Source organism: Falco biarmicus, chromosome 1 (genome assembly GCF_023638135.1).
Source record: "Falco biarmicus isolate bFalBia1 chromosome 1, bFalBia1.pri, whole genome shotgun sequence".
Taxonomy (NCBI): domain Eukaryota; kingdom Metazoa; phylum Chordata; class Aves; order Falconiformes; family Falconidae; genus Falco; species Falco biarmicus.
The window spans coordinates 8,137,576-8,164,048 of NC_079288.1; the positions used below are offsets into that span (position 1 = coordinate 8,137,576).

The following is a 26,473-nucleotide window of genomic DNA, read 5'->3' on the forward strand; positions in this document are numbered from 1 at the left end:
CCTGTTGGAGGAAGCTGGAGGAAGGAACCTCTGTCCCTTCCAACCTCAGCCATTCTGGGATTCAAGCACTCATCCCAACTCAGCTTTTTGTGTAGCCTTGAGGAAATGTCTCGGCTACCCCACCGCTCTCATTCCCCATTTCTGCTGAGGGGACAGTTCCTGGGGTTGCTTGTGGAGTCACCCCTCTTCCAAAAACTCTTGGAATCATTCTCTACCAGCCCCCTAAGATTAGCTGAAGGTTTTTTCATCACATTGGACTTGGAGGAATGATTTTTACATGAAACTTGGGGCAGTGTTAGTGAAAATGTAATTCTCTCTGGCTGAAAATCCTTGAGTTTTCAAGAAGCTGTTTGCCCCAAGCCTTTTTTGGAACCACATCTCATGTTGCACTACCAGTTGGTGGTGGCATGGTGTGATGAAGGCTGGGGAGGGGCCCTGAATGTCTTTTCCAGGCAGTTCATTGGAGATAGGGTTTAGGTGAAAGCCATAGCTCTGTCTTTGTGCCTGCAACGTGGTGCTGATGTCCCCCTTCCCTGTGCGTCCCAGGAGAGGTGCACCGACTCACCATCCCCAACCCCAGCCAGAACTCGGTGGTGGTAGAGGACCTGCTGCCCAACCACTCTTACATCTTCAAGGTGAAGGCGCAGAGTGAGGAAGGCTGGGGTCCCGAGAGGGAAGGAGTCATCACCATAGAGTCCCAGGTGGACCCGCAGAGCCCGCTCAGCCCCGTACCAGGTGAGGTGGATGGATGATGAGAAAAGGGTGGCATTGATGTCACTGCTGCTGCTGCTGCTTCTCCCTTTACCACTTCCTGAGCTCTCCTTTCCTTCCTTTGTTTTAGAAATAGGACCTTCTTCCCCAGGCACTCACCTTCCACTAGCTGCCTAGAGAGCTGAGACCTTTCCTAACGCTGTGTGCAGATCCCTCCCAGGCTCTTCCTTGCCACCTCCTGGTGCTGACCTCTCTCGTGCCCCTGCAGGTTCACCCTTCACGCTGAGCACACCCAGTGCTCCTGGACCGCTCGTTTTCACTGCCCTCAGCCCTGACTCCCTGCAGCTCAGCTGGGAGAGACCCCGCAAGCCCAATGGGTCCATCTTGGGCTACATGGTCACCTGTGAGATGCTGCATGGAGGAGGTACGGTGTCAGGCTATAGAAGCTTGGTTCCCTGTGTAGAGCACAAAATGCCCCAGCCCTGGAAGTATGCAAGGCTGGATGGGGCTTTGAGCACCCTGGGCTAGTGGAAGGTGTCCCTGCCCAGGGCAGGGTAATTGAAACTAGGTGATCTTTAAGGTCGCTTCCAACCCAAACCATTTTATGATTCGATGCCTCCAGCAAAGGCAGCGACTTGCTGCATTTTTGCTGGGACCAGCAACAAAGTTGTCTGCTTACATCAGTGCAGACAAAGTGGGGACATGAGGCTGATTCCAGGCCTGGGAGCTGCTGGACCCTGACGCTTTGTGTCATTGCGTGGTCTGGTGTAACAAACGTGATGGGAAGAGGAAGGACCTGTAGCTTATTACAGCCCAGCCCCAGTGGAGGTTGTTTGTTGAGGGTCACCACTGTACTATAATAGCGTTATTTTAACCCTTAGTAGAACTAGGTGCAATCATACAGTCTGTGAGTGGCATAAAGCTTAGAGAAAGCCAAGACAGCAGCCAGAGTTGGGGGGAGTGTGTTTGGAGGGACCGCTGCTCCTGTCTGTCTTCACCGCTGGTATGTCTGTGTGGATTAGGGGAGCCCAGGAATATCTATGTCGAAGGAGACAATCCAGAAACTACCCTGACTGTGCCCCACCTGAGTGAGAATGTCCCATACAAGTTCAAAGTGCAAGCCAAGACCACCCAAGGCTTTGGGCCAGAGAGAGAAGGCATCATCACCATTGAATCTCAGGATGGAGGTACAGTATCATGTTTTTGTGGAGGTGCAAAGATAAGAAACCTCTCAGAGCAGGGAACACAGCTCCTGGAGTCCCTTTCCAGCTCTGGTGGGGACCCATTTTCCATGAAAGACATGGAGACATCGTCTTCCATGAAGACAATGCTGTGCCTAGTGAGCACTGTCCCAATCCTGATGTACTGAATGAGGAAGGATCATGAAAACCTGCCAATGTTTAATTTATTATGAAACTTTTTTCTTATGCCTGGTTGTACACATACCTGGAGGCAGCTTCTTACGCTGCACAGGTGTAAGACCTTCCCAGTCCTCCCAGTTTCTCTTAAACCTGGCTCTGATGTCCAAAAGAGGAACCTCCTGATCTGGCTATTGATGCTCACTGTGCAAGGCTGAGGGCTTGGAAGCTCCTCATTGTTTCCTGGCTGACTTGTCCCTTTCCCTTCTCCCCAGGCACTTTCTCTCAGTTTGGAGGACAGCAGTACATGAGAGAAGAAGTGTACAACTTCCCCACCGAATACACCACCAAAACCAGCATCAGCCATTCCTCTCTGGATCCCCACTTCACAGGTAGGGACTCGCTGTGTGCTTTGAAACCCTTAAAAAGCAAAGGATAACTCTGCTTGTCCAAAGGTCTGAGGATGCTTTTACCTCAAGCATCAAATGCAGGGAGGGAGGCTCCGTCAGGTGAGATTGATGAAGAGGACCAGACCCTTTCCTACACCATGTCCCTGCTCTGCCCCAGAGGCAGCTGCAGTTGTTGCCCCTTGTGCTGCCCAGTCACAGAGGGAATGCTGAGTCTTCAGAGTTCCCCAGGACTATCACTTGGGGCCAAATCATAGCTCTTCTTCCAAGGTTAGCTCTCTTTAGAGCAGGAAAAAACAGAGAAGTGTGACGACCATCTTAAATTAAATCAGTGTGGTTGTCTCATGTTGTTCCACTTCAGTTCATGGACTCACGGGTTCATGCTGCAACAGGGAAGAGTCTGGGAGCTGTTAGGAGATCCATCCGACTGACTGACATAGCAAAGTACTGAATCACTTGACCTGGAGAGGTTTTCCATCAGTGAAAGTGGTATTTAAGGCAAAAGCTCTGCCAGGAATCATCAGGTAGAGCAGACCTTACTCCCTGTGACTCTGTGATCCTGACCACTGAGCATCTCGTTGCAGATGGCATGCTCATGACGACCCAGCGAGTAGAGAGCGCCAGCAGCACCCTCACCAAACAGATCACCAAAGAGTTTGTGAGCCGGACCGTGATGTCCAGTGGGACCCTCACCAAACAGATGGAGAGGCAGTTCTACGAGGCCTGAGCCAGGGCAGGCTGCCCGCCAGAGGGACATTTGTGTTCAGATGGCAGGACTTTGTAGAACAATACAAGGGTGCTTCATCCAGACCCTGCTGCAGTGCCTGGGCAGCCCCTCCTGTAGGCAAGGACCCTCCACGGCACTACAAGCTCTGGACCTCTCCTTTGGTGTCCAGTGAGCTCAAAGCTCTGGCATGGTTGGGTCATCAGATGTGTGGGCTTCATCATCCTTCAGGGTTTCTCCACCCTGTCCTGCTCTGCAGAGACTCAGTTCTGCACAGTCCACAGGGATGCCTTCCACGAACAACCACCGCTCACCCCAATACCATTCTTCAATGCCCATCCATCCCAATACACCTGCCAAAATTCGGGTGTCTCGATGGCTCCAGCCTCCCCAGATAAATGGAACAGAAAGATTTATTCTCAGGTCCTCAGTTTTGAGAGGATCCCAGCTGGCAACACCCTGATTTATAGAAGGTCACTCTTTCCGTCTTTGCTCCAGGCTCTCTGGCAACTTGCCTGTCCACTGGAGATGGTTATTTTGTTCTGTTTGGGTTTTTCATGAGAGCTGCAAGGTAGGGGTTTGGGGTAACCTATGCTTTCTTACTGCACCTATTTGTGTCTGTCCTTCGCTGCTAACATTGGGTACCACGATAGCAAAGTATAGCCTTTCGTTTGTATAGCGTTACTGATGATGGCCTCTGCTGCATTTTTTTTTCATACAACATTGTACAGTTTTCATAGTATATATATAAATATATATAAATGTATTTTATTGTTTTATAAAAAAAATGGAGGTAGATGAGATCTATGCTGAATGTGGAGGCTACACTGGGACTGGAGCTGCTGAGAAACATGAATAACTGGAAGAAATTAGTTCAGGGCTTGATCCAAAGGCCACTAAACCCTGTGGAAAGCCTGTTGATGACCTGGTGGGCTCTGCCTTGGGCTTTATATCCTCCAGCAGCAGAGACTCCAGCAAAAGGCTGCAGAGCATCTGTGAGCTAGGTGTGCTCCAGCCACAGCACGTGTCTGCAGAAGGGCTGGGAGCTGCCTGGAGGCGAGGGATGGGGATGGCCCAGGCAGCTCCCATGCCTGCAGTTGGGAACAGCACCTGGCGTTCCTTACGTGGCTGGTGAGGACAGTGTGAGATTTTGGAGCAGGAGATGTTGGTTATCTTTCAAAAGCCCTTTTGCCCAACAGCAACGTCCATGAAGAGACCTGCGACCCCTCATTAAATGCAGGGGAAGAGCAAGCCTGGGAACAGCGGGTGCCCTCACCATCCCGGGCAAGGCTGTGCTGCCCTCAGCCCTTGGCTTCAGCTGCCCCTGCACGGTGCGGGGCGCAGGGCTGAGCTGAGACCTTGCTGGGCTTTCCTGGCTCTGGGCACGATGCCTGGCGTCTCACTGCCCTGTGCCAACGGGAACAATCGGGCTCTGTGTCTCATTGAACAGCATGCTTCCCTGGCGTGCTTCAGCCGCACAGGAGCAGGCGAGGAGCCTGCCGAGAGCAAGGACCCTGCCGCAAGCAGCAGCTGCCGCTGCTCTGAATTAGAGCTTCCAACCAAAACAGCAGCTGCCTGGTCTCCCTGGCAGCATCCCTGCCTGATTTGAGCTGACACTGGACCTCGGTGCTTTCGTTCTTTTTTTTCATTGCTTTTCTTCTTTTTCTTTTTAACTCAGAAGATGACTTTCCAGCACTGACACCACCGAGAGCTCCCTCTCCTCTCCAGGATGTTCATTTGGGTGGGAGGGGTTGTACATGGTTGAGCCAAAGATGCACGTGGGTAAGTAAAGTCCCCAGCAGTCTCCAGGACTGCAGCTGAAGCTGGGTCAGTTTTGGACTTGGGTCAACAGGCACTTCACCAACCCTGTGGTTTTACTGTGCCTTGAAGAAGCACTTATTTTCCCAGAGCAACTATCAGTGGCATTAGCCTGTCTGCCTCCCAGCTCCCATCTCACCTTTGTGGCTGGGGCATCTTCTTTGGCTGATGTGCGTCCTCCTGCACAAGGACTCTGTGACACTTCCCTTCTGCTTTGTGATCCAGGGTAAAATGCCGAAAATGCTTAAAAAGGGAGCCCCATTTCTGAGCATTTTAGCCAAAGAGTATCCTGTTACCCAAGAGAAGAGCACAGCCCCTCAGCTGCTGCTCTCCAGCGCATCACACCATCCCCATGCGCAAGGCAGCTCTGCACCTAACCAACGCCTCGTACTAGAACAGCGTCACTTTTTAATTTTCATCTGGTCATGAGGGCTGGTGGTGGTTCAGCCTTTCCGAGGTGGATCCAACAGCCCGCCCTTTGATCAGATGGCTTCCTATTGCACTCAATAAATGTGTTCTCTACAGTCTGTCTCTTCCCTTTTCTTTCAAAAAATACTGTAATTAAAAAAAATATCACACACACCCCACTACCTTCTATCTGCAGCAGCAGGTGAAGGACACGTGCTAGATGCAGGTACCCAAGCAGGGGCTTCTACCAAATGTCAGTACGTGCCTCCTCCACCACCATCCTCTCCCGCCACTGCAGCTTCAGAGGCACTACTGGACCCCATGACAAACTGGAGTTAAACCAGTCTCCTGTGAGGAAAGGTCTCCAGTGACTCTGGTGTCAGAGCTTGGCTCAGGCAGGCGCAGAACAGCTGTGCAAATGTTTTGCATTTATTAGGCAAATCATGCAAACAGGCAAACGATTCCCTTGCAAATCGAGGCAAGTGGCTGCCTCTCAGGGGGAGGCGATCCCAGCCTAGGCAAGGTGGTTGCACCTCTACAGGGGCAGCACCTTTGCCCCTCCGGAGGGTTTGGTGAGGTAGAAGGTGGCTGTACCGCTGAATCTCTCCTAGGAGACAAGAGAAAGAGTGAGTGCTGGTGCTCTGGGGCTGTACCACACCACAGGCCTGGGGATGCCAGAGCTGGGGGGACAAAGGCCCTGCCAGTCATCCCAGCTGTGTGTCTGGTCCAGCCACCGCTCCAACAGTGGCCGTGTGAGATGCTTTTTGGGGACAGCATGCTGCGCTGGCCACTGCCTGGGGTTCCTTGGTCCATCCACAGCATGAGGCAGGGAATCTATCAACACATCCCCAAGCTGACCCTTCAGCAGCCCCGTATGGACTGTTGTCCATGATTTTTCCAAGCCCTTTTTGACCCTGCTGATGCTGCCAACCTCCATGGCCTCTGGCAACAGCAGAAAACTCACCGCCAGTTCTGTGCAGTGCTTCCTCGACTCTCTTTTTCTCCTCTCATTGAGTGGTTGCTGGTCCTTATTTCAGAGGATTTGAGGGCCAGTTCCACCCTCACCCTATGTAACCCCCTCACTGTTCTGTAACTCCTGGTCATGTTCCCTCTCTCCCAGCTTCCCATCAGATGGCAGAGGCACAGACCCTTCGGTCTCTCCTCATTTCAGACAGCTTCCTCTGCCCCTTCTTTATCCCCCCTACTATTCACAGGGCGCAGCACGATCTCCTATAGCAGCAAAATGAGGCTCTGCCTAGTTCACAGCCCCCCTTTCCTGACACCCCCATTTTGCTGGCGTTTTCAGCCACCAGTGCACGCTGAGCTCCTGCTTTAGAGAACATCGATGACGGCACTGAGATCCTTCCTGGGCCATAACTACCAGCGTTAAGCTCAGCATTGCCTAAGCTCAGCTTGGATTACTTTCCCCTAGACGGATTTAGCCTTCCTGAAGCTCAGCCGGCACCTTTTCACTGACTTTCTCCATGCAGCAAGGTCCCTGGGCAGCACTCTGCGACTAGCACAGCACTGAACAGCCTGCAAGACACCCTGAGCACCCTGAACACTGAACCAACAGTGAACCAACACTGAACACCCTGAGCAGCATCAGCAAACTTGGGGTCACCCCTGCGCAGCACTGGATGGGCTACCCCAACCCCAAGCGCCTCAGGAATGCACCTTCAGCGGCGTCCCCGGGCCATGCCCCTGCGTCTTTCCTTGGGATCTTTAAGTCAATCTCCTGGCGGTTTTCTGCCACGTACCTGGATGTGGTGTTGGGCTCTCTCTGCAGCCCCAGCCTCCAGCAGCGTCACCGTGCAGCCTCCAAAGCCTCCCCCGGTCATCCTGCTGCCATAAACCCCATCGACCTCCAGGGCTGCCACTACCAGCTCGTCCAGCTCCGGGCAGCTCACTTCGTAGTCGTCCCTGGAGAGAGGAGACCGGTGGTCAGCCCCGTCCCACACCCCAGCAACAGCCCCTGCACCCCAAACAGCTGAAACATGCATCTTGGTGCATCCATGGCCGTAGCAAACTGCAGCGAGGCAGGATGCTGCAGATCCTAGTCCAGATCTTTGTCTGTAAGTGCACGTAGATGTGAGCAAGGCCATGAGCACTGGGGACCCGCTGGGCACTGCTGTAAGCAGCACATCTATAACATACGTGACCGGCTGCCTCATCCCCCCGGCACAGAAGCCTGCAGGGCTTTTCTTAAAACTCCCTGGGAGGCTGAACCACGAGAGATGCTGGGCAGGACACGGTCCTGGCTGCCCTCAGTGCTGCATCCACAGGCAAGGGAACCCCACGAGGACTTGATGCTGATGCCCCCCCAACACAGCTTGCCCTGCCCCACGTAGGTAAATTGGTAAATTCTCACCTGAGCGAGTTGTGACTCTCCACCATCAGTCTCCCAAACATCCTGTAGTCCCTGTCCTGCAGCGCTTGTGCTGCCTGGACCGTCCGTGCTATCTCGCCAATGACATGCCTGGCCCGCCGGTACACCTCCTCGCCCAGCCGGCTCCTGGCCGCTGCAGAAACATGCATGCCACTGCAGCAAAGCCGCTCAGGTCTGCAGGATGCTGCTGGGGCTGAGCGCGGCCTCATCCTGCAACCATCCTGTGCCAGAGCTTCTCTGCTTGCAGCATGCTCCCGCCCCGGTATGTGCACCCCCCACCTGTCATGGGTGCTGCCCCACAGTCTCAGCCCGTGCCATGGGGCACCGAGCTCCCACTTCCCTGAGGCACAGCCAGAACCCAGAAAGGGACTGTCCCCACCTTCCAGCTCGGCCATGGTAGCATCTCGAAGGCTGGCTTTGCCGAGCGCCGCTGCTGCCTCCTCGCACTGCCGCCGGCGCGTGGGGTACTCACTGCCCGTCAGCGTGTGCCGCACGTTGGAGTTGGTGATGAGGACGGCCAGGCTGGCATCGGTCAGTGGCACAAGGGTGGTCTCCAGGGACCTGCAGGGAGAGCTCAGCACAGGCCACGTGCCCGTCCCCTCTGCCCGCTCCAGCCCTTGGCCATCCAGGTGAGGCCACGTGGCAGGCAGCTCCTGCCTCAGCAGAGGCAAAGTCCAAGTGGTTTAGGATTTTGCTAGAGCATTTAACTCGCTCCCAATTATTAGTCCCATAATAGACCCTAATGACTTCGCAGGAAGGACAGCCCAGGCAAGCAGCAGAAAGGATGCAGGAGGAAGAAACAAGACAAGGGAATTAAAATGCAGGGAGCCCCAGCCCTGTGATGAGATCCTGGGCTGTGTTCAGGGGTTAACCCCTCTCTGCACTCCTGCATTTATTTTGTAGCCACAGAACCAGCTCGTCCCCACCCGGCCGAGGTGGGCACAGCACAGTGACCTCAGCCCCCGGCCCTGACCTGCAGTCAATGAGCAGCGCGTGGCCTTCCTTGCCCATCACAGATATGAACTGGTCCATGATCCCGCAGGGCATGCCAGCAAACGTGTGTTCCGCTTTCTGGCATGCCAGTGCCTTGGCTACCAAATCACCATCATCTGTGCCAGAGCAGAAGGATGCAGGTTAGCAGCTCTGGGACCTTTGCCCCTTGCTCTGGAGCAGGGGGAACAAATGAAAAGGTAAAGGGTGGCTTTCCCACAGAATGGGGTTTTGCTAAGGCATCAGCTGCAGGTGCTTGCTTCTGCACCAGTGCATGGCATCAGTGCCAGCATGGGTCCCTGGAGCCAGCTGGATGCAACAATTTGACACTGATGTCTCAGATCTCTCAATTTTTGGGGACATGAGGGTGGGGAGATGCTCCCAAGGGAACATCCTCCCATCTCCGCAAGCTGGGCTTGTCCATGTGCTTTAGAGCATGGACAGGTCAGGCTGCGTGAGCCAGAGAAGCCCCACAGCCACAGTGGTGCCAGCTCTGGCTACAGGGAGGGCAGGGGGTTGTGACCCATCCCACATTGGCATTTCCCCAAGGGCTGTGGGATCTTCCTAAGGGCACCCCCCTCATCCTGGCTCCCACCTGGGAATGGAGGTGCTGGGGCCAGGACCGGCTGCTGCCTTACCAGGACAGAGCTGCTGGAGGAAGGTGTAAGTAGCCACCTCCAGAGCGGCCGAGCTGGAGAGGCCCCCGCCCAGGGGGATGTTACTGGCTACCACGGCGCTGAAGCCTGGCACAGGACCACCTGCGGGAAGAGATGGGAGGAGGGGGGCTGTGAGCCCCTGTGAAGCTGGGGGTTGCCCTAGCCCACAGCTCGTGGGGAACTCAGTGAGGAGTCCCTGTCTGATATCCCACTTTAAAACACAGAGTGTGACCCACGAATGCCCCACCCCCTAACACGGAGGTCTCTGGAGTGGAAAGCATCTCTGCTGGAGCCTGGGCCCAGCAGCAGCTGCAGGATTGCACCGGCACTGGAAAAGCCCTTGGAGCACGCCAAAAGCCAGGAACAGAGCACTAGCCCCGCGTGAAGGGGGCTCTAACCCACCCAGCAGCCTGAGCCTTACCCCGGTAGTGCTGGATGACACCCTTGATGTAGTTGGCCCAGCGAGGCTGCCCCGGGCTCAGAGGGCTGCCTGAGCGTGGGGTCGGGAACTGCACCCTGTGGGGCTCATCTGCCTCCGCCGAGGTGGTGAGGATGGAGATGGTCCCGTCCTGCGTGGGGGATCCCACCAGCACCGTCCCCAGCGGCAGGGCCTGGGGGGTGGGGGGGGGGGAAGGTGCGCTCAGACCCTGCGGCATCCCTTGGAGCATCCACACTGGTGGTGGGGGGACAGCTGTGACCCACAGCTGGCAGCACCCAACACTGTTACCATTAACTCTGCGCAGAACTGCCAGCCCCCAGCACACACTCCAGCTCATCACAGGCTATTTAATTTATTTCAGGGTATTTAATTTATTTCTGGCTATTTAATGTCACACAGGGTCAGTCTTAGCACTGAAACGCTGTGACCGACCCCCTCAGCTTAGCACCGGGGTGCTGCTGCTGGGCTCTGGGGGAGTGGAAACCCTCAAAAAGGACATGAGAGGCTTCAGGAAGTTTTCATAACTTCAAGGGAATTCGGCTGGCCTGCTCCCACTTTCCTTGCCCCCAAAATAATTAGCTGTAGGTTTGATTTAGGACTGAGCAGGGGCTTCCCTGCCAAGCCGGAGGAGGGCAGGAAGCCCCAGCTGCTTCCAACCATCTCTGCCACCAAACCATCGCCCTCCAGGAGAGGGAATTTGTTTGACGGGGTTGCAGAAAAGAGGTTTCAGCCCCTCAGAAAGGCGGTCGGGGAGGGGGAACCGCATCCCCTCTGCGGTGCGTTAGGAGCCGGAGTGCGGGATGCTGCCCGCGATGCTGCGGGTCCCGCTCCGAGCTCCGGTTCGGGGATCCCGCAGGGTCCTGGGCGGGGGATCCCTGGGGGGTCATAGTGGGGCGGGGGAGGGGGGAAACGGCAGCCGGGGACCCCCGGGAGGCTGCCGGAGGGACCCGGAAGGGTGACAGGAGGGCTGGCGGGGCCGGGGCGGCGGAGCGCGGCCTTACCATGGGCAGCACGAAGCCGCCGTTGTAGTCGGTGTGCTCGCCGATGAGGTTGACCCGGCCGGGGGCCCAGGCCGCCAGCACCGCCCGCGCCCCGAGCGCCGCCCCGTGCTCCCGCCGGGCGGCCGCCACCAACGGGGCCCACCCGGGCTCCGCCACCGCCTGCGCCATGGCCGCCAGCCCCGCGCCGCCACCCCGCACCGCCCCCTGGTCCCGCACCGCCCACGGGCTCCGCCCCCTGGGCCCCGCACCGCCCCCTGGGTCCCGCACCGCCCGCGGGCTCCGCCCCCTGGGTCCCGCACCGCCCCCTGGTCCCGCACCGCCCCCTGGGTACTGCACCCGCCCCCGGGATTCCGCACGGCCCTCGGGCTCCGCATCACCCCGCCGGCGGCCGGACTCGAACTTTCGGCACTTTGGGACCGAGCTGGGGGGGCCCTCCCGGTGCGGACAGCCCCCTCCCGGTGCGGGCAGCCCCCTCCCGCGGCCTGGGAAACGCTGCTCGTGCGCGTGCACCCCTATAGGCAGGGCGACAGCCGCACCTACACACGCCCGTGTGTACCTATGGCGGTGCCGGCACCGGGGGCTTTCCAACACACGTACCTGCCCCCCCGCCCCCCCTGTGCTGGGGTAAGTGTCGACACACGCGCACACACGTGCACCGCCGACTCTTACATAGGCCATATATATGCCAAGACATATATTTTGTGTACGTGTATCTGTGCGTGTCTGTCACACCTATATACATCAGCGGCTGTCAATGCTTTTGATACACGTAGAGGTTTGTATGTATAGTTGTGTGTGTGCCGGTGTGCTGTAAGTGTGCGGGGTAGGGGTGTCGCTGTGTCGGGGTGTCGGTCGGTCCGTGCCTGGCCGGCCCCGCAGGGGTGGGGGGTGTGAGCCGGGGTCCCCCCCGCGGGGCCGGGCTACTCCGCTCCCGGGGCGGGGCCGTTCCGGTTCCCGGTTCCCGCCCGGAGCCGCTCGCAGGACCTCCCGGGCGGGGGCAGGACGAGCCCATGGCCAGGAAGGAGCCGCTGCTGAGCGCCCTTAAAGGTAAGCATGGCCCCCCAGGGCGGGCCGCATCCTGCCGGGGTGTCAGGCCCGTCCCACAGCACCGGCAACCCACGCTGGGGGGGCTTGAATGAGTGCCCCCCCCGCCCCGCCGGCTGGGGTGCCACCCGTGGGTGCTGATGCTCCCCTCACCACAGGCGGGGTGCTGCGGCTGCGGGAGGGTGGGGGGCCCTGCACCGACACCTCGCCGCACCTCGCCTCCCTCTGCCAGCTGCTGGAGAGCATCCTGCGCAAGGGGCTCCAACGTGAGTGGTCCTGTGTGCCCGGGCAGGGGGGTGGCAGCATCCCAGGGCCCACGTGAGTGGTCCTGTGTGCCCGGGCAGGGGGGGTGGCGGCATCTCAGGGCCCACATGAGTGGTCCTGTGCACCTGGGTGGGGGGTGACAGCATCCCCATGCCCACCTGGGTGGTCCTGTGCACCTGGGTGGGGGGTGTCAGCATCCTGGTGCCCACGGCGAGGGGCCTCGCGCTCCCTTTCTCCCGCAGAGCCAGCCTGGGGCTTCAGGAGACGGGATTACTGGCACTGGCTGGAGCAGCTTCCCACAGGAACCAGCGGCGGGTGAGCAGCCCCAAGCCGTGGTGGTGTCCATCGCGACGTGCTCCCCCCAAAAGACCCCAGGTGCAGGGGGGTGCTCCCACATTCTGCCAAAATCTCCCCCGCGCACTGCTTCCGCTCTCCCCAGCAGGCCGACCCCTCTCTCCGCCAGCATCCAGCAAGTGGGCAGCTGCCAGGGGGTGCGGACGGCACAGGGTCGCGGGCGGCACTTTCTGCGCTTGGCCCTGCAGAGGAAGGTGCTGGCGGCGGCCGTACAGCAGCTGGCGCAGACCCCCCGGCTCCTGGAGGTGCAGGACACAGTGGGGGGCTGTGACCCATGGGTGGGGGGCGGTGGGCAGCGGCACGGCGGGGTGATGGTGCCGTTCCTCTGCGTTTCAGTTTTACGATCCGGTGAGCTCCATCCTGGGCAATGAAGACCTTCTGGGTAAGACGGGTGGCTCCTCCAAGGTGGGGTGCAACCTGCCCCCGGGGTGGCTGTCACAGGCATTATGGCACCCTGATGCTGCAGCGGGGGATGTGGGAACAGTCCATTGGGATTTTTCTAAGCCAAACTTAGTGGTGAAATCGGAATCTGCTGCTGCAGAGGTGGAGAACGAGGCGTAAACATTTAACCATGGTTTCAATCCATCTAAGGTTGGTTTTAGTGTCATGGGATAGGAAAACTGCTTCTGATGTGTCTCCTGTGTTACCTCTTTGCACCAAGGGTGCTGGTTAAGCAGCCTGGCTTCTCGGGGAGCCCTTGGCAGCTGGGTCTAGGCTGCGGTCCCGTGGGGGGGTCACAGGGGGGGTTGGTGCGGTAACTGGCTGCGTTGCCTTGGCAGGCTGTACCACCCCACCCGCAGCCATGCTCCTTGGGGGGGGCCGGGTGAAAGCCTTTAATCTTTTGATTATGATAAATAACCCCGTGTTAAACCTGTACCTTGATGGCTTATAAATCACCCACACTGCTGGTTCATGAGCAGATTGCAGATCTCCGTCAGTGTAATTGCAAGGCTCGGTGCAGGAGAGCCTGGGCAGCTTGGCTTTGCATGTAGGGGGAGAAATGGAGAGCAAGTTGCTCGTCAGCAGCGTTTGCTGTGAGCCTTGGTCTGAATTTGGGGACATCAGGTGGCAAGCTGCAGCACTTCTCTCCCCGTGCCGGCAGCAGGAGCCCGGGACGAGCCTGCAGCAGCAGCCAGGGTGCCGTGGTGCTGGATGCTCTCAGGGCCTCACTCCCCAGGGCTCATCAGTTATGCTGAAAATGGCTTTATTCGGACCCCTGCCATGTCCCTGCCAGGCTGTGGCTGCCATGAACCCAGCGGTGACACTCTCTCCCTGTCCCTCTGCAGAGCCCTTCCTCTCGCTGCTGCTGGTGATGACAGAGATGGATTTCTCTCTGGACCTGCAGGTACGGTGACAAATCAGTGGGGTGGTGGCCAGCCCATGGCTACTGGTGTTTGGCCCTGGCCCCTTCCTCGCCGGGACCGATGGCACTGACACTCCTTTGTTTGCAGAACTGCAGCTTCTTGGATGAAAGCTGGCTGCTGCCGGTAAGAGCTCCCCTCTCCCCAGAGTCATCCTTTCACCACCTGGTCCTCGCTGAAAAGTCCAATGAGGAAGATAAGGAATGATGTGGTGGGGAGGGATTGCCACACAGCCCTACCCAGCCACAGCCAGGGGTGAACTGGCTCAGGGCCACCAGCACGAGCGGAGCCATCTCTGCCACCGAGGTGGGATCCTGCTGGGTGCCTGTGCTGTCACCGGGAGCAGATTCCAGCATTTCTGGGAGTAAACCCAAGCAAGAGTAGTACCCAGGCCTATAAACTGCTGACATAAACAAAGTTTTCCTATGCTCCCTTCCCTGCTTTCTTGCCAAAAAAAATCCCCGTTTCCCTGAGCTGACACAGACTTCAGTTGGGTTTGCTCTTGGTTTTGCTCAGTGAAATAGTGCATTTATGGAGAACAGCAGGGACGCCTTGATGGCTTTTAAAAATGAAGAGCAACCTTCCGCTGCCTTTTTAACCCAAAAGAATCCCAATAAAAAAGCTCTAGGTGGCTCTGGAGCTGGTTGTGGTGTGCGCTGAGCCATGGCACTGCGGCGGAGGCTGGGATCCTGTTGGCTTTTGGGCATTTCTAACAGCTGCTGCTCCTGGCCAAGCTGGCCACATTTCGGGTCCCTGCTTAATGCAATGTGACAATAAATGCCACCACGAAGAGCTTCAGGAAGGGGCAGCAGTGCTGCCCTGGCTGCGTGGGGCAAGGCAGGAGGGCTCATCGCACAGTTCAGGGTTCACCTTGCTGCTTTGCCATCCCATCCATCTAGCAGGTTTGTCCCTCCAGGGTCTGGCCACAGCTGAATCCCAGGAGAGGACAGGGATCAGCAGCCACTGATGGTCCCAGCTCAGCCCAGGGCACTGGGGACTGGCCTCCCAAAGCCCTGGCTTGGCATTGATGCCAGAAATGATCCAGGGCAAGGGGTCCCCATCCTCCCTGTTGTCCTGGTCATGCTCCTTGGGCATTCTGTGGCCATTGCCAGGGCCACTGGCACTGGGCACTCTCTTCCAGGTGTGCATCACTTATGAGACGGTCCCATGCCGAGCACTGGGAATGGTGCTAAGGTAGGAGCCCTTGATCCTCCTCTCCAATCTCCAGCAGGATCTGGACTCAATGCTCCTTTCCCCCCTGCCATCACCCGCCCACCCCCCCCCAAAAAAGGAGGGGAGATAAATACCCCATTGACAGCATCAGGGTGCTCTCGGGTGCTTTTTTCACCATCGGCTCATGGTATCTGCTGTCTGTGGGGTGGCTTTTCCTTGCCTCCGTGTATCAGTGGCACATCACTGATGGTACAGAAGGGCTGGGGGAGTGGGGCTGGGTCCCCGGTGCTGAGCTGGGGCTCGGCCACATGCCCAGGTACGTGGATGGCCGCGTCTTTGTCACCGAGGTGCTCCCTGAAAGCCAGGCAGAGGTGGATGAGGTGGTGCTCGCCGGTGACATCCTCGACGAGATCAATGGCTGCTCTCTGAGAAACGCCTACAACGGGCAGGTGGGTGGGCATGGGGGACTGGCATATCTCCCCCTCTCCTGCCCCCTGTCCTCCCCTCTGCTTCCCCCCCCCTCTAGGCCGGGGCCATGCTGCAGAAGCTGAAGGGACAGCCGCTCAGCTTCCGCCTGCTGCGATGGCGGTGGCACGACGGGGAGGTCTACGAGCCACTGCTGCCCTACCTGAAGGTCCTGAAGGAGAAGGAGCCCCAATTCCAGCTCCAACGCGGTCCCCGGCACAGGAGCGAGGGGGAGCCATGGGGGCTGCATGGGGGCAGGTAGGTCTGGTCCCACAGAGACCCCCCGGGAGGGGCTGGGGGTCCTGACATCAGGGCAGCCCCCTGCCCACACTATCCCCAGCTCAAGGCTGTGGGGCTGAAGCTGCCCCCATTGCCTGGGGGCGGTGGGGGCCTGTGAGCATCTTCCCTGTGAAGAGCAGGAGGAGGATGAGCAGGGGGTCCTTGCTCTGGTGCCCCCCAGCCCTTTTCTCCCCAGGCTGCTTTACAACCTGCGCTACCTGGGCCAGACCAGCGTTGGGAAGGTGAGGCGATGGGGCAGAGATGTGCCCAGGGGTAAAACGTCTCTGCTGAGTTTCTTTTCACTTGCCCATGGGTTATCCCCCCCCTTCCCGCTCCGTTTCAGTGTGGTGGCAAAGAGGTGCTGGACCGGGCCATCCCCGCCGTGCTGGAGAGGCATGCGGCAGCGCGGGTGAGCGATGGGGCTGAGGGCATCCCGGGAAGGGCTGGGGGAGAAAACTGCAGGGAGAGGTGTCCTCTGCCCGGGGATATTTTTTCCTGCCAGCTCCAGGTTTACTTGCACAGGCTTGAGTATTTGACACCCCCACCCCTTTGGGTTTGTTTTGATTGTGGGGTTGTTTTGGGGTTTTTTTTCCTGGTTGGTTTTTTCTCCTGGTTAGAAGTGTATCTGCAGCCAGGAAAGGAAAGTGCATTAAGGAAAAAAAATAGAACCACTCTGCAGGAAAGCACTTGGAAAGCTGTGGGGAGGCTAAGCCTGGTTCTGGCGTGCCTTAAGGCTCAGGTCACTTGTTTTAACCTTTTTTTGGGGGGGTGGTTTGTGAAAAGATTCAGGTGCAGGAGCACTGGGTGGTAGAAAAAAGGGCAGCGCAGGGAAAACTCCTTGAAGAAGCTGTGCGTGACTGCTTCATCACCTCCACTTCCGAATAATCTCGCTCTTGTGAGTGTCTTACGGAAGCAGAGCTCAGCTGCTGTGGTGATGGGGGCTTCTTCCTCCTCCATCCCCCATTCAGGAGGTTTTATTTGATGTGAAGGAAGCAGAAGTGCTCATACGGGAGAAACCTTCTTCCAAGGTAAGCAAGTGACTCCCCAGGCTGCCTATCCCATGGCGCGGGGAGCCTGGCTGGGGGGGCCATGGGGCCAGTTTAAACCAGGAACAGGGATGACAGGGACGGGTCCCCAGTGCCACCTCCCTCTTGTCCCCTGCACAGCTCCTGTGCCGCTACCCCTACCCCACCATCTCCTGCGTGGGACGCTGCATGGACAGCAGCAATGTATTCGCCTTCTGCGTGGCGTAAGTGTTGCCCGTGGGCCCTGGGAGGGGGGATGGAGAGGAATGTGGGTCTGAGAAAATAAACAAGCAGCATCCAGACCAGCCGCAGGGTCTCTGGTGTGGTTACAAGCCAGGGCTGGGCTTTCAGAGCTGCTCTCTCTGCCGGCTAATGTACGTGTTTCCATTTTTAGTGCTTCCCCGGAGAGCCCTGACAGGAGCACGTTCGACTGCCTGGTGTTTGCATCGAGTTCGGAGCAAGAATGCGAGGAAATCATCAGGAGAATCGGTAAGGGAGCTGTTTATGTCTTCAGATATCATCACAGGGAGATTGTGGGAATACCAAGAATTGCTGTTCTGATCCACCACATGGAAGATGTAACTTAATTTCTTTTTTTGTTGAGGTTACTAAGATGAATAGATACTTTGATAGAGTTTTCTGGTGGGTTTGGGGTTTGCATAGTGGTTGGTTTGGGGTTTGTTTTCTTTTTTTCAGAATTGCTAGACAATGGTTTTATTTTAAGAAACGGCTCCTAGGCATACCCAGACGTTTCATTGTTTCCACTAAGAACTTGGAGGAAACAGTGTTTTCGAGGGATGTTATTTTAAAACATAGTTTTCCTGCAGGAGCCCAGCCTGCTACTGCAGTTTAGCACCAAACCAAGCATTCATAAAGCCCATTCTGATTTTTAACCTGCCTAAATGCAAGCTGGGTGGCGCTTCCCTAATTGCATGGCTCCTGGGCCACTGACAACACTCGGGTTTCTCGTGGGGACATCTCTGCCATATGTCCCCTCGACGGGCTGTACCCCCCGGGACAGCCCTGCCTGGGCAGTCTAGCTGGGATCACTCAGCATCAACTGAAGTTTGAGATGGTGCTTAACTTGGATCCAGGCCTTGAAAGCAATGAAGCTTACGATTTAGATGCAAGGAAATCTTTTCTTCACTATAGGTTTAGCAGTGAGGGAAATACTTGTTTCAGTCCTGATCCTGGATCATTTTATAACACGTTTTTAGCAGCCCCGTAGCAGACGTAATGGTGTTATGGGGCCGCCTTTGCTATGCACGCATGCGGAGCGGCGTAGGAAAGGGTGCTGGGGAAGCTGTGTAGGAGCGGGTGCTGAGTACCTCTTCCTCCAGCTGCAGGATTCAAGCACACGGAGTGGTTTGTCTGAGAAGGGAGAGCCCTGGCTCCAGCCCCCCACTCCCGGGAGCAGGAGCCGGGATGGTTTCACGCCGTGGCCATGGAAGGAAGCACTGCAAACGCATCCAGTCAGCGAATGATGGTGCAGGTGGCCAGTGCTGCTCTCAGGTGTAACTATTGCTGTTTATTCCTCCTGGAATGCTGCTTCTGCCATAGCACTTTTAATTTCATGGAAATAAATTGAGATGAGCTAGTTCAGCTACTTCCCTGTGCTACTTTTCTGTGCCAGCCCTACTAGTGCAGCCTGTTCTTTTAAGAGCCAAGAGCTGGCCTCACAATTCCATTTAAATTGTTAATTACCTGTGTTTCACACGTAGTCCGAGCAGCTTTCCTCCACCACGACCTAACAGGTATATACGGCTGTTCCCAGAGGCACCGCTGAGGAAAGCAGATCTGCCTTAGCAGAGAGCCTGAAGAGCTGTTCTGAAGCGAAGGCTGGAGTATAATCCCGTTTCATCAAGAAAGCTTAGATGGGAAATGAGAATCTTATTGAACACCGGTTCCAGTTTGCTTAGCAGCCCATATGCTCTCAGGTTGTGTAATTAGCTTTCCCACTTGCCCGCTGTCCTGCACCACTCATGCTGGCTGCTGTTATTAACCGGGACTTAGTCACGCAGCCACACACACCCTGCACCAAGACACTGGTGAATCTGGGGGAACAAGCTGGTGTTTTCCTTCAGGCAGACCAGTCACACAACCAAAGCATACTTTCCCCTGCATCTACCAGAAAGGAGGAGCAAGAAAAAAAAAAACAACACCTCAACAATTTAGTTTGAGAGTTGTGCCTGAACAGCTGACAGGGGCAAGCAGTTAGGCTTTATTAAAAAAAAAAAAAAAAAGCAGCAGCCAAGAGCCCCCCACAGCAGCAGGGCTCTGTCTCACAGGCCAACAGCAATGACTCAAGCTACAGCAAACCTCTAAAAACCACTGAGGGTGGCCAGGGCAAGCTCTCCATTCTGCTGACAGACAAGATTAAGTTGCCACAGCAGCAGTCCATGATGACAAGCACCTACTGGAGCCAGGAGGAGGAAGCTTCTTCAAGCCCATACAAACCAAATGACAAAGACTCCTCACATGTGAATGTAAAACATTTAATTTAAAAATGTTGACACTACAATATATAAAATAGCTATTATAAATGCACATAGTGTATTCTATAGCTGCCAGGTTTACGTTTTTAGGAAACTGTAAGTTACACTGTGGTTAAGACTTGTAGTTTCACCCTCTGAAAAAGTCCACATTTGATCACAGTGATGTATGGTCAGACTAACAGCCCCAATTGTTAAACACTTGGATCAAGTCATAACCAGTTTTATTGCAAAAGGACCCTGTACACATTTATATCAATTCTAGTACCTTACAAGTTTAGCTACCCAACAAGTCATTAACATACAGAAACATGCATGAGAAGCAAGAAAGATCACCCATCCCTTCTGCATATTAGCAACTTGTCACTCCTGAGCAACAAGGCTCACATCACTGAGGTTTATGTGAACAGTCACTTTTAGCATTCATCCTGAGTGAAAGATGGAATGACTTAAGTACAAATGCAACATATTATAAACAATTTCTTACAAAAAAGTCACAAATTAAAACCAAAGTATTTTACAGAATTTACTACAAAACACCATAAAAACAGCCTTCACTTAAGCCCTCTCCCCCCGTATCCTGCGAGCCAACTGGATATCTTTGGGCATGATGGTGACTCTCTTGGCATGGATGGCACACAGGTTTGTATCTTCAAACAGACCCACCAGATATGCTTCGCTGGCCTCCTGTTTCAAGAGCAGAAGAAGAAATGTCGTTAGAAACCCTCAGCGAAGCACGCTCAGCGCCGCGAGCGCCGAGGCCCAGGAGGCCATAGCAATACCTGCAGCGCACCGATGGCTGCACTCTGGAACCTCAAGTCTGTTTTGAAGTCTTGGGCGATTTCCCTGACCAGCCGCTGGAAGGGCAGTTTGCGGATCAGCAGCTCCGTCGACTTCTGGTAGCGGCGGATCTCACGGAGGGCGACGGTGCCCGGCCTGGTGGGAGGAAGGAGCGGGTGAGCCGGGGCAGCGGCTGCGGCAGCGCCGGGCCGTGCCGGCGGCCTTACCTGTAGCGGTGAGGCTTCTTGACGCCGCCGGTAGAGGGGGCGCTTTTTCGGGCCGCCTTCGTGGCCAGCTGCTTGCGCGGAGCCTTCCCCCCGGTGGACTTGCGGGCGGTCTGCTTTGTACGGGCCATTTTTCCTCACTTACCTACGGGGACAGGCGCACGTGACACGGGGCCCAGCGACCCCCCACGCCCGGCCACACGGCGAGTCCCCGCTCCCTCCCTTCCCCCTTCCCCCCTCGCCCCCCCGCAGCCAGTCGCCTCAAGATCCAGAAGCGGCAGATGTCGGCGAGCTGCCCCCCCTCCCCCGCCACTGAGGCGGGCAGGCGGCCAGCGGCCTCCCCCGGGAGGGGGAGGAGGAGTCACGGTTCCCCCTCCGCCCCCGCTTCGCGTCGTGGCCCGGCCGCTCCCCTCCTCAGGGGAAGCCGACTGAGTCACGCCGCCTCCTTCTTCCTCCCAGGCCGCCCCGGGGAAGGGGGGGGGATGGGAACCGGCGTGACTCAGGGCACGTAGGCATAGGCCCGGCCTGCCCGCCAGGCTCGAAGAGGAACGAAGGCCGCCAGCGGCCGCGCAGCGCCGCCCCCCGCCATAGAACGCGCCCGCCGCCCGCCGCTTACCGCTGGGAGAAGAAGGGAGCACCAGTGCCGGTAGCGCTGCGCACCGAAGCCTGCGCTGCTCCTGCCACGACCCGCTCGGCAACCAACCACCCCCTCACTGCGCCCTCCCCGCCGCCGGGACTCGCCTTTTATAGCGGGGGCGGCACACGGCGCGGTGACCTCACAATGCCTGGAAGCAGCGCGCCGCACCATTGGCCGGGACCTCCGCCGGCGCCGTGGCGTCACAACACACAAAGGCCGTGCTCCGGTTCCTCGGCGCTGATTGGACGCGTACCCGGCCGCTGATTGGTTGTTAAAGTAGGCGTCCGATTGGGTATTGTGGGGCGAGAAGGGGCCAATCGACGGCGGGCGGGTGCTCTGCGCGCTGATTGGACGAAATGGGGCACGGTTTGGATCCTACCCTTTGTTGCAAAGCTCCACAATGGGAAGTCAATAGGAGCGGGGCGAGCGGCGGCGGGGCGCGGCGGGGCGGTGGGCTCCCCCGGGCACCCCCCGGCCGGCCCCGGCGGCCGCCGCCGCGTCGCGGCCCGCCCCAGAGCGCCTTCCCCGCCGTGTGGTGCGGAGGCGCCCGGCGGGGGGTCTGCGAGCGGCGAGGGCCGGGCCAGGCCGCGGGGCCGTCCGGGGGGGACGGCGGGTCCCCTCGGCCGTCTGTCCGTCCCCCTCGCCCTCGCCTCCCCCGGAGCCGCAGCGCGCAGGCGGCGGGGAGCGGCGGACAAGGCGCGGGAGCCTCCGGTGCGCGGCGGTTCGCTGGGGGTCCGCGTCCCCTCCCCGGGCGCTCGCAAGTGTCGGGGGGGGCCGAGCGGAGCCCCCCGGGGGGGGCAGGGTCCGCGCCTCCGGCATTGCGTGCCCGGTTCTGTCCCTGCAGGAGCCCGGCAGCACTCCGCATGGGCTGGGGGTCGCACCGGGCAGCACTGTTGCTCTGTGACCCCCCCACCCAAAAAAAAAGTATGGGGAAGCCGGCCCCAGGGAGGGACCCGCAACACGCAGGGGCTGGGGCTGTGTCCCCCCCGGGTGCCTCCATTCCCCAAAGCCCACCGACTCTGTGGGTCGCCCTCAGCGCCGAAGGCCATTGCAAAGTTTCATTGCAAGTAGAAAGCCAGAATTTATGTTCCCTGTCAGTAACATCTAGCAAGATAAACAACAATTAAATAAAAAGCCTGACTTTGGCGGGAAGTTGCTGCTTTAAGTTATACCTCGCTATATATTACTATTAAATTGTATTAGTAGCAACTGCAGAGGCAGGTCCCTGTCCCCATGGGAAGGGAACCGCGATCAGGAAGAACAGGTCCTGAATGCCCCACGGTTGTGCCGCGCAGAACGTATGGCGAGCACAAACGGCCCAACTGCTGCTCCTAAAGGTGTCAGTGAGCTCCACAAACCTCGGCATGGCTGTCATCGTGCAGGCTTGGCATGAGGTTTTGCATCCTCCCTGAGCACCTGAGTCTCTCGGGCCAACACCCGGCACGACAGGCAGAGCGAGGATTGCCGTGGCACCGGAGCTCGGCACGTAGGGAGCGTCTCTCCCGCTTCTCCGCCTGCTTGGGTAAGTCAAGCAAATGGGTGCCAATATGGTGTGACAGGATTGTCACATGTGCCTGGGCCAGGGCTGCCTGGGGACCGGATCTCCTGCATGTCTCCCCGGCCTCTGGGCCTCATTTTCAGGTTAATTTTCTCTCTTGTAAAGGAAAACGTTAATTGCCAGAGCCAGAAAGCTGCATATCAACGGAATGACTTGGGAGGTGTGAGTAGGTAAACAATTGTTTGCATTCTATCTGTTTTGGAAAATCAGAAGTGAAGAATTCCCCTTTCATCCCAGTCGTTCTTGCTTAGGAAAAAGAAATGTAGAATCCTGTTCTGGTGATAAAAATGGCTACTTAAAATTTGTTACTTTTAGGAGCCTAGTCCACCGTCACCAGTGCCATGAGTGTGTAATGTTTCTCACTAGCAGTTGAGATGCTCCTTAGATATTTCCTTTATCCCGTGTTTTCATAGCAATGGCTGCTTACGCTTCTACTTTTGGAGACACTTTTGATTTTTTTGTTCTCTTTGAGACTGGAGAAAAGCCGTGCATCCCCTTGGATGAAAGAGGCTGAGGGAAAGGCATACACACCAAAGGTGGAGAGAGCGAAGGAGCACACGTTAACAAGGACCTGTGTGGAGATGGAAGTAAACACACCCTGGGTGCACGTACCTGGCAGGTCTTAAACCCGTGTTTGTTCCTAAATCGTGCTGTTCCTTGGCAGAGCGTGCATCGAGTTGTCCTGACTGTGAAACAAAAGTGAACTGGAAGAGGAAACGGTGTCAGTACCAGACCAGAGAGCAAACATCAGCGTAGAAGGACTTGAGCCCGCGGTTTCCAAACCCCTGTGTACAAAGTGCACGTTGACGGTTCCTTTCTCAGTGTGCTGTGTTGATAATTTAAGGGTGGGGTTTTTTTTCCACAGGTTCATTGCTGACAGTGATTTTGTGTTGGGCATATAGGCGTGTATGTGTAAATATTAACTGAAATCCCTCCACACGTATTGACGTAGGAAAAGCCGTCCTGCTTGACCAAGAGCTGTATAATTACAGTACTCCAGCCTCCCGTGGAGGGTTGTGAGAGGAATAAGAAGGTATTGATATCCTATGACTTATTCCTGCAAATGCAGGGCAATAAGCTATTAAATTACCCTGGTAAAAGCCTGCCCACAGTAGACGCTGAATCGGTATAAATAAAAATTTTAAAAGTTGTTTCCCTCCCCGAAACAGCGGCAGCACAGGCTGCACGCAGGCCAGGCCCGAGAGTTTATTATGAACATCTTTCACCCCGCGTGCACTGGCAGCGTTGGGGAAAGGTGTTTGCCTTCTAAACCCTGGCTGCCCTTTGCCACACAGCTGGAAGATCCCAGCCAGGCCAGCGGTTCTGTGTGGAGCCCAAGGGATCAAAGTCCTATTAAAAGAAACTCGTATCATTTCCTCCCCCAGGAGAGAAGTTAATTTACGGAGGAAACTCTTCCCATGGGAATTCAGCCGTTTCCTTGGACACAGCTCTTTTTTTGGGGGGGGAGGTGGGGGTTTTGGGGTTCTCCTGGGGGAGGACAGGGAGCCCATGGCATCTCCTGGTGACCCAGCATCCGGGGGCCTTTGGTGTAACGCCTACTGGGAGGTAAGTTCTCCACTCGGCTCGCTGGGCCTTCCTCCTCCTCCTCGTCCTTCTCCTCGGGACTGCAGTGCTATTCCCGGGCACTTCCTGGACGACGTTGTCCCGTGGGTGGGGAAGGCTGCGGAGCAATGAGAGATGCCAACACTAAAATAACCCTTTGGCCAGGACACCGCGCTCCCGCGTCCACGTTCGGTCCCTGGGGCGGAGGGAGGGGGGGGAGGAAGGAAGCGAGGCCGCCTGCCACAAATAGCTCCCCATCCCCTCCCCGGCCTCCCCCCGCACCCTGCCCGGCCTGCGGGGGCTGGGCCCAGCGTGCAGCCCGCCGGGGCTCGGTGCCGCCCGGTTCCCCGCCCGCGGCGGGGGCTCGGTGCCCGGCCTGGGGGCCGGCCCGCGGAGGGCCGGGCCTGGCAGCGGGTGGGATCCCGCCCCGCCGCCGGGGGGCGCCCCGGCGCGCAGCCCCTCCCCTCGGACTACAAGCCCCGCCGCCCCCCGCGTGGCCGGAAGCGCGGGCCGCGCGGCCGCGGGGCGCCCCTGGGAGCTGTGGTCCCGCCGCCCGGAAGCCGCCGCCCGCCGCGTCCCGGGTTGGCGGAGCGTGCGCCAGCGGCGGGACTACAAGTCCCGGCCCGCCCCGCGCACCGGGGCGGCAATGGCGGCGGCGGCGCCTGCGCGCGGCGCCCTCCGTGCGGACCGCGCAGAGTGAATAATAAAGGTCTCCTCGGCGGTAGCGGCGGCGGCGGGAGCGGAAGGCAGGAGGCATGTCCAAGGGCCCGGTGGCGAGCGGCCCCGCCGCGGCCGGGCCGGCGAGCGCCGCCAGCGCGCTGCAGGCGCAGCCCGAGAAGCCGCAGCACTACACGTACGTAGCGAGCAGCTCCCCGCCGCCGCCGCCGCCCGCGCGCCAACACGCGCCTGACGTCAGCGGGCAGCGTGCGGCACGCGCGCACGGAGACCCGCCGCCCGCCCGCGCCGCACCGGCTGGAACCGGCCCCAACCGGCGCGGGCCGGCGGGTCCCGCCTGCGGGGGAGGGAGCGGGGGGGGGGCGGGGGATGAGCGGCTCCCCTCCCCCATTCTCCCCCTTCCCCCCCCCCCCCCTCCCTTCCCCCCCCCTCCCCCGCCGCGGGTCGAGGCGACCGTGATGCACCGAGGCGGCGGGGCACCGGTGGCCGCGGCCTCCACCGGCGGGCCCGGCCCCTGCGGCGGGTTGGCCGCCATCGCAGCTCCGGCCCCCTTGGCGGGGGCGGCGGGGCCGCTGTCAGCGCTGCGCCCCGGCCCCTGGGCGGGCGGCCCGTGGTGGGGGCCCGGCCCCCGTGCCCGCGTTTTGTCACCTCAGACGGTGGTGGCGCTTCGGGGCGTTGGGCCCCTTGTGGCCTGTCACCCCCGGCCTGCGCCCCCTGAGGGGGCCTGGGGGCTCCTCGGGCGGGAGGTGGCGTGCGGAGGCGGGTGCCGTGCTGAGTGGCCATCCCAGAGGACCAAAGCCCTGCTGGTGGGCACCTCGCTGCTGCCTGTGAGGGGTCTCTCGCCGGGGTGGGTGTCCCTCGCCGGGGTGGGCAACTCTGCAAAGTTGCCCACAGGCGAGCAATGGGAGTGTCTTACACGTGTGTGTGAGAAATGCCCCCCATAGGAAATGTTACACAAAAACCACAAGAAGTGCTTGTCCTGTGCCCACCTTCCCTCACGCCGCTGGGGTGCGATTCCTCCATGAAGGAGGAACAGTCGTGCGTGTCACCTCATGGTGCGTGTTGCCTCCGTCATTGGAGACAGCACCTCAGTGAAGTCTTGTTGCTGGAATATGCCTTCCCTAAGCAAAAAACCCACCGTTTTGCTGCATTGTTCCGAGGATGTAGGACCCCCTGGAGCTGCGTGAACTTGGCCTGTGATGAGGTTTCTGGGTTGGGAATTGTGGCAATGGCATTCAGGTCCCCATTTGCGGTAGAGATAATGGGGTGGTTTAAGAGTGAGCGTTGTCTTCGTGAGGATGGGCTAGCGGTGAAGATGTAATGGATAAAAATATCAGGCGTTCCCTGTCCTCCTTAAAAGAAAAAAGTTTGGGACTGATCCTGGTGAACAAAATATGTGTGCTGAACTGTCTACCCTTATCACTTTAGGGTGTTGTCTGCATACAGAAAAAAATGTTGTACGAATTACCCATATCTCTCACTTGTGTTGATGCCCCCACCCAAAATGAGAAGGGCAGGTTCATAGTGTGGTCTGTATTCCTTTAGTTTGTGTTTTCATAACGTTGGTGATGGACGTCTTCCCTGTGTTCACACTGTGATACGTGGAATAACAAGAGCTGCAAGAAATGCAGAGGCACGGATCTGTACGACCTGTATGCCTGCTGCAGGGATCACAGGC

At 57.9% G+C, this 26,473-nt stretch overlaps 5 protein-coding genes and 1 long non-coding RNA gene across 28 annotated transcripts in view; 4 read left to right on the forward strand and 2 right to left on the reverse strand.

Moving 5' to 3' along the window:
- ITGB4 (integrin subunit beta 4) overlaps nucleotides 1-5,557 on the forward strand; it is a 31,214-nt gene extending 25,657 nt beyond the window's left edge. For 2 of the 4 annotated variants that reach the window (XM_056326512.1, XM_056326510.1), the window contains 5 exons: nucleotides 547-735; nucleotides 980-1,135; nucleotides 1,734-1,898; nucleotides 2,345-2,461; nucleotides 3,061-5,557. In XM_056326512.1, coding sequence (XP_056182487.1) covers nucleotides 547-735; nucleotides 980-1,135; nucleotides 1,734-1,898; nucleotides 2,345-2,461; nucleotides 3,061-3,203 — 770 coding nt within the window. In that variant the 3' untranslated portion in view covers nucleotides 3,204-5,557. The remainder of the gene's footprint in view (nucleotides 1-546; nucleotides 736-979; nucleotides 1,136-1,733; nucleotides 1,899-2,344; nucleotides 2,462-3,060) is intronic. The other 2 variants (XM_056326513.1, XM_056326514.1) reach the window with 1 other exon arrangement.
- Nucleotides 5,558-5,837: 280 nt separating this feature from the next.
- Nucleotides 5,838-11,100, reverse strand: GALK1 (galactokinase 1). Of its 2 annotated transcripts, none has more exons than XM_056325107.1 (8): nucleotides 10,902-11,100; nucleotides 9,883-10,030; nucleotides 9,444-9,563; nucleotides 8,789-8,924; nucleotides 8,195-8,376; nucleotides 7,798-7,948; nucleotides 7,187-7,349; nucleotides 5,838-6,033 (listed from the first exon to the last, which is right to left on the reverse strand). In XM_056325107.1, the coding sequence occupies exons 1-8, from the start codon at nucleotides 11,067-11,069 to the stop codon at nucleotides 5,962-5,964; spliced, it is 1,140 nt and encodes a 379-aa protein (XP_056181082.1). In that variant the 5' UTR covers nucleotides 11,070-11,100; the 3' UTR covers nucleotides 5,838-5,961. The 2 variants fall into 2 exon arrangements, with proteins under 2 accessions (XP_056181082.1, XP_056181075.1); XM_056325100.1 differs by having other exon boundaries at nucleotides 9,883-10,072.
- A 143-nt stretch (nucleotides 11,101-11,243) lies between these two features.
- LOC130143884 (uncharacterized) lies at nucleotides 11,244-18,468 on the forward strand. Of its 11 annotated transcripts, none has more exons than XM_056326836.1 (16): nucleotides 11,244-11,948; nucleotides 12,104-12,211; nucleotides 12,452-12,524; nucleotides 12,649-12,808; nucleotides 12,900-12,945; nucleotides 13,850-13,908; nucleotides 14,015-14,050; nucleotides 15,066-15,118; nucleotides 15,414-15,546; nucleotides 15,624-15,820; nucleotides 16,038-16,083; nucleotides 16,185-16,250; nucleotides 16,810-16,869; nucleotides 17,008-17,090; nucleotides 17,261-17,355; nucleotides 18,207-18,468. In XM_056326836.1, exons 1-16 carry the CDS (start codon nucleotides 11,912-11,914, stop codon nucleotides 18,239-18,241), a joined length of 1,287 nt encoding a protein of 428 aa, XP_056182811.1. In that variant the 5' UTR covers nucleotides 11,244-11,911; the 3' UTR covers nucleotides 18,242-18,468. The 11 variants fall into 11 exon arrangements, 4 of the variants coding, with proteins under 4 accessions (XP_056182811.1, XP_056182812.1, XP_056182814.1 ...); XM_056326837.1 differs by having other exon boundaries at nucleotides 16,813-16,869; XR_008819911.1 differs by lacking the exon at nucleotides 18,207-18,468 and having other exon boundaries at nucleotides 15,982-16,083; nucleotides 17,261-17,287.
- Nucleotides 18,469-19,345: 877 nt separating this feature from the next.
- On the reverse strand, nucleotides 19,346-21,132 carry LOC130143885 (histone H3.3A). The gene is made up of 4 exons (XM_056326841.1): nucleotides 20,979-21,132; nucleotides 20,366-20,507; nucleotides 20,141-20,294; nucleotides 19,346-20,045 (listed from the first exon to the last, which is right to left on the reverse strand). Exons 2-4 carry the CDS (start codon nucleotides 20,491-20,493, stop codon nucleotides 19,917-19,919), a joined length of 411 nt encoding a protein of 136 aa, XP_056182816.1. The 5' UTR covers nucleotides 20,494-20,507; nucleotides 20,979-21,132; the 3' UTR covers nucleotides 19,346-19,916.
- Nucleotides 21,133-21,350: 218 nt separating this feature from the next.
- Nucleotides 21,351-23,936, forward strand: LOC130143886 (uncharacterized). Of its 3 annotated transcripts, XR_008819915.1 has the most exons (3): nucleotides 21,351-22,521; nucleotides 22,663-22,727; nucleotides 23,030-23,936. It is a non-coding gene; the product is annotated as an uncharacterized LOC130143886 (long non-coding RNA). The 3 variants fall into 3 exon arrangements; XR_008819913.1 differs by having other exon boundaries at nucleotides 22,663-23,936; XR_008819914.1 differs by lacking the exon at nucleotides 22,663-22,727.
- Nucleotides 23,937-24,644: 708 nt separating this feature from the next.
- Nucleotides 24,645-26,473, forward strand: part of UNK (unk zinc finger) — a 44,607-nt gene continuing 42,778 nt past the window's right edge. For 2 of the 7 annotated variants that reach the window (XM_056326828.1, XM_056326834.1), the window contains exon 1: nucleotides 24,648-24,973. In XM_056326828.1, the coding sequence (XP_056182803.1) occupies nucleotides 24,876-24,973 (98 nt within the window). In that variant the 5' untranslated portion in view covers nucleotides 24,648-24,875. Of the gene's footprint in view, nucleotides 24,974-26,473 lie in introns of all 7 variants that reach the window. The other 5 variants (XM_056326832.1, XM_056326829.1, XM_056326831.1 and 2 more) reach the window with 5 other exon arrangements.

What these genes read in the sequence shown, in the direction of transcription:
- GALK1 (XM_056325100.1), bottom strand. Translation starts at nt 11,069, where the DNA reads ATGGCGCAGGCGGTGGCGGAGCCCGGGTGGGCCCCGTTGGTGGCGGCC. An exon ending in CCTCCAGCAGCTCTGTCCTG is followed by an intron (nt 8,925 to 9,443) that starts GTAAGGCAGCAG and finishes GCTCTGGCACAG; the next exon opens with ATGATGGTGATTTGGTAGCC. An exon ending in GAGCCCAACACCACATCCAG is followed by an intron (nt 6,034 to 7,186) that starts GTACGTGGCAGA and finishes CTTGTCTCCTAG; the next exon opens with GAGAGATTCAGCGGTACAGC.
- LOC130143884 (XM_056326836.1), top strand. Translation starts at nt 11,912, where the DNA reads ATGGCCAGGAAGGAGCCGCTGCTGAGCGCCCTTAAAG. An exon ending in GCTGCTGAGCGCCCTTAAAG is followed by an intron (nt 11,949 to 12,103) that starts GTAAGCATGGCC and finishes CCCTCACCACAG; the next exon opens with GCGGGGTGCTGCGGCTGCGG. An exon ending in GAAACGCCTACAACGGGCAG is followed by an intron (nt 15,547 to 15,623) that starts GTGGGTGGGCAT and finishes CCCCCCCTCTAG; the next exon opens with GCCGGGGCCATGCTGCAGAA.
- LOC130143885 (XM_056326841.1), bottom strand. Translation starts at nt 20,493, where the DNA reads ATGGCCCGTACAAAGCAGACCGCCCGCAAGTCCACCGGGGGGAAGGCT. An exon ending in AAGAAGCCTCACCGCTACAG is followed by an intron (nt 20,295 to 20,365) that starts GTAAGGCCGCCG and finishes TCCTCCCACCAG; the next exon opens with GCCGGGCACCGTCGCCCTCC. An exon ending in CAGCCATCGGTGCGCTGCAG is followed by an intron (nt 20,046 to 20,140) that starts GTATTGCTATGG and finishes CTCTTGAAACAG; the next exon opens with GAGGCCAGCGAAGCATATCT.